This window comes from Petromyzon marinus, chromosome 3, assembly GCF_048934315.1.
Source record: "Petromyzon marinus isolate PM22_M1 ecotype Great Lakes invasive population chromosome 3, UKy_Petmar_22M1.pri1.0, whole genome shotgun sequence".
NCBI lineage: Eukaryota > Metazoa > Chordata > Hyperoartia > Petromyzontiformes > Petromyzontidae > Petromyzon > Petromyzon marinus.
The window spans coordinates 8,796,565-8,811,677 of NC_133669.1; the positions used below are offsets into that span (position 1 = coordinate 8,796,565).

Sequence of the window (15,113 nt, forward strand, 5' to 3'; positions counted from 1 at the left end):
TGTTTGAGTACGACGTTTCGTTGGTAAATTACATCAGCCACGACTTATCCACCGATGGATGAAGGCTTTCCTCCCACTGCACGTCCGCATCCACCTCCCGGTGGCTCTCAAAAGTGTTCGAGGTTGGGGGTTAAATCTTGCTTCTCGCCGCAATCATGATGAGCCGTCGCCATCTCACATGGCTTTGGGATGCCACAATCGATCTAGCTAATTTAATCGCTCCATCTGTCTATTCATCCGTCCATTAATTTGTCTTTCTCCGCCCGTTCCTCTGTCCAAGTGTCCATGCATCCATTTGCCAGTTAGTCCACCTCTCCATCCATTCATCATTTTTTGTCTGTCATTCCATTCATCTGTCTATCCACCCGTCCTTCCATCCATTTGTCAATCTTATCTGTCTGCTATTCGATACATCCATCTATCTATCTATCTTCTGTCCGATCATTCCTTCGCCTGTCTGCACGTCTGTCTGCCTGCCTCCGTGCGTTGGTGTGCCCCCTCACCGGCGACGATGTACTCTGGTCCCGCCTCCTCTTGGACGCGAGGTTTCCGGTTGCTCGGTTCGAGCTCCTTCAACGATGTGTCGATGTCTGCGAACCGCGACTTGCGCGCTGCACACACACACGCACGCACGCACACACACGTGTCAGCGTGCAGCCCTCACCCTGATCCAACACGAAGCCCCGGACACAAAACCTAGCGCTAGGCTTCGGCGTCAAGCAAGGAACGATTCACCACTCCCCACATTGCCACAAACTGTCGTGGTTGGAGAATGTAATTCGATTGTAGAAACTATCCTGATTTTGTCCCCCTTAGCACTGCCTTGTTCGTATTGTGTCCAACTTTGTTCCATTTTCCTGAATGGTACCATTGAGTCTTTAAGAGTTTGAGATATTCTAAAGGCATTTCCGTAAGTTAACACTGCAATGGGCGGTTTGTCTGACTGTGGTGTAAATGAGTCTTCAGTGGACAATGTACAAGTAACAATCTTTTAGGAATACTGCAGTTCCAGTGTTTACACTTAACTATTGAATAATACGTTTATTTAATTTAACCACACCTGACATCTTTTTAATGGGATAACTGGGCAGTTGAATATGGATTCTCAATATAATTTGTATTTATATGGCGAAGTTGGTTATCCCATCATGCACTTGCACAGCACCCACAGTGCAATTGACTAACACCCATAATGCAACTGATCAACACCCACAATGCACTTGTGCAATACTTACACCGCTTTTGAATATCACCCACAACACGTTCGTACAATACCCAGAATGCGCCTTCAGAGTACCCCGCCGTGCCCCTGGCACGCTACCTACAGAACACTTGCGCACACACCGACGGGCTGTTTGGCGGGCTGCCGATTTCTTGGCAAGGCGGCGTTTGGGTCAGCGTCCAGTCCGTTTCGTCCAGAGTCCTCGTCACCAGTGCCGTGCAGGTGACTGAGGTCTTTGACGGGGGAAAAAGCGAATGAATAGATCACGTCAGCTGACAAAACCGTAACATACACCTCGCACTTTGTGTAGGCGCGAAATCTGTAGGTGCTACTGTGTCCTGTAGTCATACAGGAGAGCGGTGGTGTAGCGGTTAGCGCGCTGCGCTATGAACCTGGCGACCCGGGTTTGATTCCCGCTCACGGCCAACACCAGTGACGATTATTTGAACCGGTCCTGGGCCTCCCCTAGGTCGATTCAGCCTGAAATGAGTACCTGGCGTGGTATGTAAACATCGTCACTGGGGAGACAAAGGCGGTCGGGCGTGGCGCTGGCCACCCATCCCCTCATATACCGTTCCGGCCTTCATAGCTGCTCGCCAACAGCACTTGCCCCTACAGTCTGTTAAGGCTATACGGGGGATCTTTGTCTTTTGTAGTCATACGAGTGGTAATTGTTTCAGCCAAAAGTGTTACAGCCAAGCAAGTATTGACTGTCTACCGGTAAAATCAGTGGTGACGAAGCCTTTCCGTACTGACGGCCGAATAAGATTTTCAAATACTTGTGGTGGGCCACACATTAAGTGCGAGAGGCCTTTTCGTGATAGACGTGACTGAGCAAGCGATAGTTAGAAACAGAGTGTTGTTGCAAGGTCAAAAATATTTCTCTGGTTAGTGTGGCTAAGATACCATGCACAGTGATGGGTAAAAATCACCTGCAGGCCGTTTCAATGTGGTAGGCCTCATCTAGCTGTGGGCCGTATGAAATGAAGTCATGGGCCCATGGGCCGTAGGTCCTCCACCCGTGTGATAAATGTTTTTCCCCTAAGATCCGATGTTTGAGACACATAGATCCTATATGTGCGGATGTCTGTCTCACTGGGGTCAACTTCCATACACTTCAACACTGAGGCACAACACCAAGTGATGGTGGGAGCGGATAGTTCTGAGGTGAGGTAGAGTTCCACACCGTGGCAATTTGAGCCATGACTACAGTTTTATTTTGCCATATTCTACCGTTTTTAATTCAATTGCGCTCTTGGATTTCTGCCGTTACAATTGGGACTCTCGCATGAAGCAGTGTAACATCACACGCTGTTAAACAGCAGCCTCGATAAGATGACATGGAAGAACTACTTTTGAAGTCCGTTTCAATGCCGTCAAGTAAGACGAGATCGCAGAACAACCGTTGAGATCTGCTCCGTTGATTCTCATCCTAACTAGCTGGTGTACTCTTCCACATGGCCTGCCATAGACGTTGTCATCACGTGACAATCAACCTTCATTGTTTTTGAGTCATCACGGCTGGAATGATGTGAATAGACAAATTTAACACAATTATTGTTTTTGCGCAGTTGTCGGTGGCTGAGTCGAGACCATAGACTTGCTACACTTGAGGACCCGATTTACAGTAAATCACAGGACAATTCTGCTTGTGTAAACACGCACTTACCTCCAGTGCTTCATCATTTCACCAGGGCCAACTTAATAAACATCGATTGATGATGACAAGTGTCATTGGACATTACCAACTACGTACATATACAAGCCTGCAACAATTACATGTCAATGTTCGATACAGATCTTATCCCAATTGCACTACTGGCGGCGTTATGTCCATTTGGATTACTTGGAGAGCAGTGCAACCCATTGAAGTGGATATCACTGGGCTCCCTCCGAGATCCCTTCAAGTGACCTCTGACCCACACAGCAGGGGGCAGCACTCTCCCACCCGCTCTGCCAGTGACAGTGATATGAGTCACATGATAGTTCGTTGCCAACCAAATTCTTTTTTAAATTCTCACTGCTGCATTTTATCAAGACTAGGCTGAGACCACCTATTCATTACGCTTGAGAATTTGGTTTGTTCATTGAGTTCTGAAACCCAGACTCAAATCGAGGATATCAACGGTGCCAGCCCATTAAAATGACCTCTGACCAACACGGCCACCACAACATACATACTATATAAACAGTAAACAAATACACGTTCATAATCATGCAATCATAACTCTCTGATGTGTTTCAGGTTGCATGTTGTTCGGCATCATTTAAGAACTTTGCCCGTTGTTTGTAATGCCACGAGGAGAATGAACCACGGCCTCTAGATTACAAGTTGGGTGGGTTTAGCCGTTACACCATGGCAGTATCCCGAGGACCAAAGGTAACTTTCAAAAACATTATTTTGGCCACACTTCACACAGATCTCTTGCAGTGAGAAAAGCAAATCCAGCGTGCTAATTAAAATTGGAAGCATAGTAGATCGGAAATACTCCCCTCTCGCATCCCATTAGAGCAGCTAAGATGCTGGCAGTGATGGATAAGTATTTGTTCGCGGGCCGTACTATCCTGAAGGAGCTGCCGGCAAGTTACTAAAGACGTCAGACATTGAACCGAACAACGCGCGTCATGAACCGAAAACGCATCAGAGGGCCGTGCAACGCAACCGTGGAAATCTACACAGGTGTAATGCAAACTTGAAATTGCAAAAAAAGGTGTATTCAAACTCCTGTTCCACAGAGGTTTTTAGTCAGGGGATCTAAATTATAATGCCCCCCTCTCCCCCACCCGGGTTGAAAAGTTGTGGGGGCGGGGGGGGGGGCAACAGTTCCCCCTGCCCGCTATGTCGCTGGCTGTCTGTGAGCGCCGCGTGGCACCAGCTCATGTACCCATGCCCACGGCGTCGTGCCGGCGGTCGGCAAACTCCGACTCGTCTGCGTCCGAATCGTCGTCGTCTCCGTCCGCCAGTCTGTCCACCAGTCCAGATTTTCCGTCTGAACCTGTGCACAAACCGTCAGCGGAGTCAAGCCAAGGAGCCTAGGGGTAGTTGCAGAGGGGGCAGTCGCAATGCTTGGCCTGCCACCTGTCCCGGGGCCTGAGTACAGAAAATGCTCATAAAATTGTCACAAGTTTGGCAAGCTGCAATTGTATTAAGATCCGTAATGTCTGAAGGAAATTTGGAACTGATTTCGAAGGAAATACGGGCGGTCGTCGTGAGATCAAAACACTGTGGGAGTGTCAGTAGTTGCTGGGGATTGCGTCATCAGTGCAGCAGCCAATCAGCTGCCAAGAAGACAACCCACATGCAACATGGCCATCATGACACCACCCTTGCAACATGGCCACCATGATATCATTGCAACCGTGCGCTTCAGCCGGGCCGTGGCTGAAGCAAGTACATTTATGTTATAATAATTTTTCTGGCATTTGTAATCAATGTTATCAACAACAATGTTGTAAATTCCTACGTAATTTTATGAATTATTGTTTTAACTCCCATTATTGAATCGGAGTTTTGGCAAGTCTTTTATAGTTTACCGCACTTACGGCATTTCTAGAATCATGTGCATCATGATATGAGTGAGTGGCCGGTAAGGGGTGAGTTAATGGTGAGTGGTGGGTGAGTGAGTATGTAAGTGAGTGGCAGGTGAGTGGTGAATAGAGTTGCCACCTGTCCTGGCTTTTCCGGGATCATTCTTTTTGAGGCAGCTGTTCTGGGAAATCTGTAATTCTTTCCAGGAGATTTAGAGTCCCAGTGTTTGTCTGCTGCATAACAATACCCCACTCAAGACAATGCATTTACATGTAGTTCTCCACTCTTGCGGTACTCTGAAATATTCTTCCCACGATAAATCCCGATGGTTTTTTTTGTACCTTCGAGGTGGCAACCCTCGGCAGCGCGGTCCTGGGGTCTCACATCCCAGGCGCGTCTTGCAGATTACATTTGTATCATTGCCTAGGCGGCAGCTATCTCAAGCAATCAATGATGTCACTATGTGCAAGCGGTTATGTGCGTTAATTCATGAATACATTCCAACGTATGCAATTGTATTGGTTGTCTTGACAACGTATTTTTTGTGAACCTATGGTCACGTGTGCTGCTACTCTCGCATGGCACTCGTGCGTCTTAATTCCCGTCGGCGCTTGGGGACTTGTTTTATACTTGTGTGACGCACGACACTATGTCATAAATTACGACATTCAAAGATTGGCTATAGTGGCGCTGCCGATTGTAGGATTTGACTCACCAAATCGAATAACCACAAGTTAAAATAAAGGTCGGCCATAGGTCAACTGAGCCCACTGTCCCACCAGGGTCAATAACATGAGTACCACTTGTGTGGAAGTCCACAGTGGGAAATTAGACTCAGTACTGAGAGATTGGCCTCTACCATAGGAGTGTGGAATTCTCACCGCTTGCTCAGGGCTTGCTCATTACAATGTGAGCTGAATCTCACGCAACTTATCAGGAGACACTTTCACTTGTAACTCTGCGCCATTGAGGTTTGAATACAAATGTGAATAACCTAAACAACATACATTTCATGTATTACAATCCGACTGTACATAAACAATAGCATCGCCACCATCACTGGCACCGCCACCACCAAAATGATTGTTGAGGGGTTCCACGATAATTATCTGCGTTGTCCTCACTTTTAATGATACCACTTTATGGTAGGGGCCTGTCTCTCTACCATGACAGCCACTATTGACTTTGCCCACAAAGCGGTACCCATTCTGTCTCCTCAAGATATAGGATTGGCCGAGTCGACCGACCGGGATTTTGAACTCACGACCTTCCCCATCGTGACGTAAACAATGGGCCGCACAGCGCCGCCCTGCCACACAGCGTTTTTTTGTCACTTGCGCTTGAGCACCATTGCCACAGAGGAGCGTAACAGATTGGGTTTTTTCAATCTTTAGATTTTCTTTATATTGAATCTTTAGATTGAAAAACTAATTTATTTAAAACCGCTTTTTGTGTTTTGTTTATTGTCCTCCACACGCACCTCTGATTAGCACCGTTGGCTACGTATGGTGCAGAAAGAAGTCCAACATACACCCAGTACATACATTGGTGGGGTCAGCAATGCTTTTTGTCTGCCTCCATTTAAACGTGGGCAATGAACCACCACCGTTTGGCACCACCCTACGCGACGTTGTAGATGTTTCTGAATGGACGGTAACGGCACGCGGGGAGAGAGTGTAATCCGTGAGGAGGGCGCTTCACTCACCACTGTTGTCGAGACCGTCCAAGCCATCGCCCTTTCCACCGTCTCCCGTCCCTGATCCGAGTCCATCCAAGCCTGCAACACCATCAAGGCCACCACCAAAATGACTATTACATAAACAATAGCATTGCCACCATCACTGGCACTACCACCACCAAAATGATTGTTACATAAATAATAGCATCGCCACCATCGCTGGCACTACCACCACCACCACCAAAATGATTGTTACCAAATCCACTAATACCATCCCCACAACAAACACCACCACGAATAACATACCACAACAAACACCACCACCACTAATATCCCACCACAATCAACAAAAGCATCACCACCACGTTTAACAACATGGACAGAGAGAAACATAGACACGCAGCGAGACAATGCAAGACATACAGTGAGAGAAAAAAAGTATTTGATCCCCTGCTGATTTTGTACGTTTGCCCACTGACAAAGAAATGATCAGTCTATAAATTTAATGGTAGGTTTATTTGAACAGTGAGAGACAGAATAATCACAAGAAAATCAAGAAAAACGCATGTCAAAATGTTATAAATGGATTTGCATTGTAATAAGGGAAATAAGTATTTGACCCCCTCTCAATCAGAAAGATTTCTGGCTCCCAGGTGTCTTATATACAGGTAACGAGTTGAGATTAGGAGCACACTCTTAAAGGGAGTGCTCCTAATCTCAGCTTGTTACCTGTATAAGACACCTGTCCACAGAAGCAATCAATCAATCAATCAGATTCCAAACTCTCCACCATGGCCAAGACCAAAGAGCTCTCCAAGGATGTCAGGGACAAGATTGTAGACCTACACAAGGCTGGAATGGGCTTCAAGACCATTGCCAAGCAGCTGCGTGAGAAGGTGACAACAGTTGGTGCGATTATTCGCATATGGAAGAAACACAAAAGAACTGTCAATCTCCCTCAGCCTGGGGCTCCATTCAAGATCTCACCTCGTGGAGTTGCAATGATCATGAGAACGTGAGGAATCAGCCCAGAACTACACGGGAGGATCGTGTCAATGATCTCAAGGCAGCTGGGACCATAGTCACCAAGAAAACAATTGGTAACACACTACGCCGTGAAGGACTGAAATCCTGCAGCGCCCGCAAGGTCCCCCTGCTCAAGAAAGCACATATACATTCCCGTCTGAAGTTTGCCAATGAACATCTGAATGATTCAGAGGGCAACTGGGTGAAAGTGTTGTGGTCAGATGAGACCAAAATGGAGCTCTTTGGCATCAACTCAACTCGCCGTCTTTGGAGGAGGAGGAATGCTGCCTATGACCCCAAGAACACCATCCCCACCGTCAAACATGGAGGTGGAAACATTATGCTTTGGGGGTGTTTTTCTGCTAAGGGGACAGGACAACTTCACCGCATCAAAGGGACGATGGACGGGGCCATGTACCGTCAAATCTTGGGTGAGAACCTCCTTCCCTCAGCCAGGGCATTGAAAATGGGTCGTGGATGGGTATTCCAGCATGACAATGACCCAAAACACACGGCCAAGGCAACAAAGAAGTGGCTCAAGAAGAAGCACATTAAGGTCCTGGAGTGGCCTCGCCAGTCTCCAGACCTTAATCCCATAGAAAATCTGTGTAGGGAGCTGAAGGTTCGAGTTGCCAAACGTCAGCCTCGAAACCTCAATGATTTGGAGAAGATCTGCAAAGAGGAGTGGGACAAAATCCCTCCTGAGATGTGTGCAAACCTGGTGGCCAACTACAAGAAACGTCTGACCTCTGTGATTGCCACAAGGGTTTTGCCACCAAGTACTAAGTCATGTTTTGCAGATGGGTCAAATACTTGTTTCCCTCATTAAAATGCAAAACAATTTATAACATTTTTGACATGCGCTTTTCTGGATTTTGTTGTTGTTATTCTCTCTCTGACTGTTCAAATAAACATACCATTAAAATTATAGACTGCTCATTTCTTTGTCAGTGGGCAAACGTACAAAATCAGCAGGGGATCAAATACTTTTTTCCCTCACTGTAGAAAGACAGAGAGAGAGGCATGGAGACAGAGACGCACAGGGAAAGACACATGGAGAGACATGTAGAGTTAGAGACCCTGAGAGATGGGCATGGAGAGAGACACAGAGTGAGACAGATATTCCCTGGCAGACTTCCATCTAAGCATTAACCAGGTTCAGCTCTGCTGCGCGTCCATGACCCCATGAGATCAAGCTTTTTTAAGGGGTAAATTTGTTCATCGGCACAAGCTCCTGATATGACAATTTTAACGTTTTTGAAAAATGACGGTAAAAAAAACATAGTTTGTCATAATTGGGCCATTGGTCCAAAATAAATAAAAATTCCCAACCACGGGATGATGGTTTTAGCAGCAGGGGCAAATTTTTTCCTGCCACCCACGTAGCCATCTTATTTCACTTTGTACGCTCTTGTGGGCCAAACGTTCGGTGGAATTGGAACTCTAAATACACAAGGGTCACACGAGACGCCCGGCCTCTTCTGTAGTTGTGGCCATAAACTTCACACGCTTGCCACAGAACCCACGGCAGTCGTCCACAATGCCCACAGTGCACCTGTGCACACACCGACAGGCTGTTTGGCGGGCTTCCCCTTTCTCGGCGGGGCAGCGTTTGAGTCAGAGTCCCGTCCGTCCCGTCCAGTGTCCTCGTCACCGGTCCCTCGCTGGTGACTGAGGTCTTTGACGGGGGGGGGGAAACAAATATTGCATAAAAACACACGGTCTAACCTCGTTTGTGAAAGCTTTAAATCAGGAAAGAGCAGCTCCTTCAGGAATGAAGGTTAGCGGTTGGCAGCTTAGTGGGCTGCCTGCCAGTCAGCCTGCCAGTCAGCCCACCGTCACTCGGGGGGAGGGGGGGGGGTTAAGCATCAACGTACCCAATACGCGACTTAATCTATAACGTGGATGTAAATTTGTGATTATGTAACGATTCACATAACCTAACGCCTTGAGAAATTGATTCTAAGTCATGATTTGACTCACTCATTGATGCTATTTTTGCGTCATTTGTACTGTATTGCATACTTTGTCTTGTTTGATTCGTTGGCCCAAATGTGGCAACTTAATATAATTTGTTATAATGTTGAATACCCCCCATTAATTCTTAAACACATAACTGCCCTTAGTTATTCTACAATTATCTTTTTTTAATATGCGTTTACAGTGCTTCTGATTGGGCCCTGAGACATTTCCGAAATCCACCTGCCTGGCTCAGGTGAGCTCTTTGGGCTGAATAGTCCAGGCAAGAGGGGAGCACATGCGGTAGAGTCTCGGGCCTTAACAATTGTATAGTCAAGCCACACTTGACTATACAATTGATGAATAGCATGCAAGCAACTGTGTAACAAAACATAACCAATGCAAATGCAGAAGTAGCACCAGATTTTGTGACGCAGCGAAGTTACAAACTGATGTTACACAATTTCACTTCAGGTTAAGAGTAGGTGACATCTTCCAACGATTTATTTTACCTACACGTGACATTTGACTCTGAAAACCTTGGTACAAACAACCACATAGGTTGCCCTGAAAGTCTACGAGTGTTACTCAACACGCCCTTGCAAAATACCCACAATGCACTTCTCAAGAAACCCAGAGTACTCTTGCAGGATACCCACAGTGCACTTGTGCACACACCGACAGGCTGTTTGGTGGGCTGCCCTTTTCTTGGTAAGGCAGCGTTTGGGTCAGCGTTCTGTCTGTTCCGTCCAGAGTCCTTGTCACCCGTCCCCTGGATGTGTCCAAGGTCTTTGAAGACATGTATCAATAGAAACAACGTCATGTGGTAATGTACACACACTTACGATGTAAACGAATGGTCCTGTACGAACATTTTTGATTGTCAAGTGCAGAGTTGTGCAGGAAGATGGAACAACAACAAAAAATACCGCGGTTGTCACCTTGTACATATTTGCCCAGGCTGGGCTGTCTGAGACTAGTTGAAACTCCATTAATGATAATTATGTTGGATGAAGGTCTTGACCATATTGCACCACTCTAGCCAGTGCAGGTCAGTTAAAGGAGGATGGTTAATGGAAGGCAGCCTGGACGACGTCAGATATCACTCGCCACTGATGTTATCCATGAACTGGATTCAAACTCAAGTGGCTGGGTTCAGAGGACAATGTGCTAATCCACTGCACCACTGCTCCACCCCCTGATCCCATTACATCGTCAATGTATGGCAGTGACGTAACAGTGACTGCACGAGGGTGCTACAATGGCACGCCTGGCCGTAACTTTGAATTATTCTTTCTCTCATTAAGGAAGTTTCCAATTTGTGGAGGGAAGCCTGGGACACAGGGCACATGTGTATCCACAAGATGAGAACCATTTTTTGTTTTGTTTAAATGGAACTTCCATTCAGGTCAGAGTGCACACGAGTACAGGAATATAAGATGAAATTGATTCACGGTGTATCATTCCACACCACAGCCAAAGACATACCCATGCTTACAGGTTATGAATGTGTTCCCTATTTGAAGAGTTAATCTGATTGCATCCGAAATCAGGCCTGGAAATATATATATACGGTAACCGTGGACGCCCAAAATATTTGTTTTGTTGTTGTTGTTGCGATTTCATCTGAGGACCGCAGCAATCGCTTTTGTCGCGCGGCACCGGGGGGCCGATCGTCACCGTCATTGGCGGCGGAGACGCCGCGCTAGAGTGGCACGCGCTGCTGACGTAAACCTTCCGAAATGCCTGCAAACGATCTGTAATCATTCTTACAAAAACATCCGAAAAAAACCGAGATCAATCGTGTTGTCGTCCGGAACTCATCCTCACTGCATGGTTAAAGGACATCACCGCGAGCACAGTGAGGACATACACGACCGGGGTGGCTTTCGTTGTCCACCGTTCCGGTGCAGTGAACATTGCACGGTGCCAGTGTTTGGTGCGGTTTACTGACATGTGGCCCGCCAGTTTGTGCGACCGTGCATGCTTGTGTGCTTCCTCGGTTGAAGGGGTCAAGGAATTCCATCATTCATTTGACATACAATACGTGCGAGCAAGAGCCGTTTAGACAGTTATTCTTTGAACTTTTTGTTAACAAAACGATCGTCCAAAATTATGAAGGTCAGTCTGTACGAAATGTGGCACTCAACTACCCCCGATACTAAGGCTCGGTAAATTCCTGTTCAGGCAGTCAGGCAGAGGAATGTGGACATTAGTGAGCCATATGGCTCTCCGATGTCTTTGCGGGCTGTACCGCATCACGTGTTGTTCGGCAATTCCTGGAGAGGCTCCTCGCATGTGGGGAGAAACTGAGTTGAATTCAATCAATTCAGTTTCTGAAGAAGATTCCCAGCATGTTGAGCTAAATGCCAGACATCATGCCGAACAACATGTTACACGACCCGAAAACACATCGGAGGGCTGTTTACAGCACAACCGCGAAAACCTATGCAGATGTATTAGTAGGCACTGCCCCTCATGCACTTGCACAAAACTTACAACGCACTTGACCAACACCCACAATGCACTTGACCAACACCAAACAATGCACTTGACCAGCACCCACAACGAACAATACTCACAAAGCATTTTGAATATCACCGGTGACACATCTGCATGACACCCACAATACACCTTGAAAATACCCACAGTGCACCTGCACAATACCCACAGTGCACCTGTGCACACACCGACAGGCTGTTTGGCGGGCTGCCCTTTTCTCGGCGGGGCAGCGTTTGAGTCAGAGTCCCGTCCGTCCCGTCCAGAGTCCTCGTCACCGGTCCCTCGCTGGTGACTGAGGTCTTTGACGAAACAATATATATTACAGACGCACAAAAAACAAGGCAGAGCTCGTTTGTCAGTGTCACCGAGTCCGCAGGAATAGGGCAAAGGGCAAATTGTGAAGTTTAGCGCTCCTCGCACCTCCGAGTGGAGGGGTACAAATGCACGCGGTGTTAATTCGCAAGCCGACCCTACCATGGAGTTTCGTGGAGCACAGCACAGAATGTTAGATCGGGACTCCACACACAGGGAGAGTCACCCACACGCACAGGAGCCAGGCCTCCTCAGCTCTGTAATTCTAAATGAGAGGATGCAATTCCAGGCTGAAACACGAGTTCAGAATGCATCCTGCGCTTTTGCGATCTCCTTGGCGTTGTGCACTAGAGCAGGTATCTCAAGCGTGATTCGGGACTCTCAAACCGCCTCTCATTGCACAGTGAATTTGGCAGTCCCGACCACATTCAAAAGAGTTGTTCACCATCGTATGATATTATCGTTATGGGGCAATGGTAAATGAACGATGCAACTGGTTGTGCACTTTGGGCATTTATTTCACTGTGCATGCCCATTCACCTTGTCATTTGGTTAAAAGGAAATCACTTTATTTCGGCAGTCTTTCATTCATCCAAATTAAATGGTTGCAAAAAAAAAGCCTCTGTAAAATGACTTGGGGTTTTTCTTTCTCAATATAATTTCAAAAGTTAATCTTATTGCACGTGCAGTCATCCATACCTGACATTGATTCTGCCAATCGCAGGTGAACATCAACATGAGTAAGACCTAGCCATCATGCACTTGCACAACACTCACAATGACCCTGACCAACACCCACAATGCATTGCCACACCAACATTTGGTCAACACTGTACTCATAAAAAAACTTTCGACAAAGCTACGGTGCACCTGCCCCAATACCACGGTGCGACTTCATCCGCACATCACTCACAGTGCACCTGCACGATACCCACAGTGCACCTGTGCACACACCGACAGGTTGTTTGGCGGGCTGCCCTTTTCTCGGCGGGGCAGCGTTTGAGTCAGAGTCCCGTCCGTCCCGTCCAGAGTCCTCGTCACCGGTCCCTCGCTGGTGACTGAGGTCTTTGACGAAACAATATATATTACAGATGCACAAAAAACAAGGCAGAGCTCGTTTGTCAGTGTCATCGAGTACGCAGGAATAGGGCAAAGGGCAAATTGTGAAGTTTAGCGCTCCTCGCACCTCCGAGTGGAGGGGTACAAATGCACGCGGTGTTAATTCGCAAGCCGCCCTGCCATGGGGTTTCGTGGAGCAAAGCACAGAATGTTAGATCGGGATGCCACACACAGGGAGAGTCACCCACACGCACAGGAGCCAGGCCTCCTCAGCTCTGTAATTGTAAATGAGAGGATGCAATTCCAGGCTGAAACACGAGTTCAGAATGCATCCTGCGTTTTTGCGATCTCCTTGGCGTCGTGCACTAGAGCAGGCATCTCAAGCGTGATTCGGGACTCTCAAACCGCCTCTCATTGCACAGTGAATTTGGCAGTCCCGACCACATTCAAAAGAGTTGTTCACCATCGTATGATATTATCGTTATGGGGCAATGGTAAATGAACGATGCAACTGGACGTACACTTTGGACAATTATTTCACTGTGCATGCCCATTCACCTTGTCATTTGGTTAAAAGGAAATCACTTTTTTTCGGCAGTCTTTCATTCATCCAAATTAAATGGTTGCAAGAAAAAAAGCCTCTGTAAAATGACTTAGGGTTTTTCTTTCACAATATAATTTCAAAAGTTAATCTTATTGCACGTGCAGTCATTCATACCTGACATGATTCTGCCAATCGCAGGTGAACATCAACATGAGTAAGACCTAGCCACCATGCACTTGCACAACACTCACAATGACCCTGACCAACACCCACAATGCATTGCCACAGCAAAATTTGCTCAACACTGTACTCGTAAAGAACTTTCGACAAAGCTACGGTGCACCTGCCCCGATACCACGGTGCGACTTCATCCGCACATCACCCACAGTGCACCTGCACGATACCCACAGTGCACCTGTGCACACACCGACAGGTTGTTTGGCGGGCTGCCCTTTTCTCGGCGGGGCAGCGTTTGAGTCAGAGTCCCGTCCGTCCCGTCCAGAGTCCTCGTCACCGGTCCCTCGCTGGTGACTGAGGTCTTTGATGAAACAATATATATTACAGATGCACAAAAAACAAGGCAGAGCTCGTTTGTCAGTGTCACCGAGTCTGCAGGAATAGGGCAAAGGGCAAATTGTGAAGTTTAGCGCTCCTCGCACCTCCGAGTGGAGGGGTACAAATGCACGCGGCGTTAATTCGCAAGCCGCCCTGCCATGGGGTTTCGTGGAGCAAAGCACAGAATGTTAGATCGGGACGCCACACACAGGGAGAGTCACCCACACGCACAGGAGCCAGGCCTCCTCAGCTCTGTAATTCTAAATGAGAGGATGCAATTGCAGGCTGAAACACGAGTTCAGAATGCATCCTGCGTTTTTGCGATCTCCTTGGCGTCGTGCACTAGAGCAGGCATCTCAAGCGTGATTCGGGACTCTCAAACCGCCTCTCATTGCACAGTGAATTTGGCAGTCCCGACCACATTCAAAAGAGTTGTTCACCATCGTATGATATTATCGTTATGGGGCAATGGTAAATGAACGATGCAACTGGACGTACACTTTGGGCAATTATTTCACTGTGCATGCCCATTCACCTTGTCATTTGGTTAAAAGGAAATCACTTTTTTTTGGCAGTCTTTCATTCATCCAAATTAAATGGTTGCAAGAAAAAAAGCCTCTGTAAAATGACTTAGGGTTTTTCTTTCTCAATATAATTTCAAAAGTTAATCTTATTGCACGTGCAGTCATCCATACCTGACATTATGATTCTGCCAATCGCAGGTGAA

At 47.2% G+C, this 15,113-nt stretch overlaps 1 protein-coding gene across 2 annotated transcripts in view; it reads right to left on the bottom strand.

Moving 5' to 3' along the window:
- LOC116958314 (immunoglobulin-like and fibronectin type III domain-containing protein 1) overlaps positions 1-15,113 on the bottom strand; it is a 70,382-nt gene that overhangs the window by 16,776 nt on the left and 38,493 nt on the right. For both annotated transcript variants that reach the window (XM_076073686.1, XM_032980913.2), the window contains exons 16-21: positions 10,093-10,203; positions 9,023-9,133; positions 6,457-6,528; positions 4,108-4,218; positions 1,345-1,455; positions 504-611 (exon numbers count right to left, since the gene is read on the bottom strand). In XM_076073686.1, coding sequence (XP_075929801.1) covers positions 504-611; positions 1,345-1,455; positions 4,108-4,218; positions 6,457-6,528; positions 9,023-9,133; positions 10,093-10,203 — 624 coding nt within the window. The remainder of the gene's footprint in view (positions 1-503; positions 612-1,344; positions 1,456-4,107; positions 4,219-6,456; positions 6,529-9,022; positions 9,134-10,092; positions 10,204-15,113) is intronic.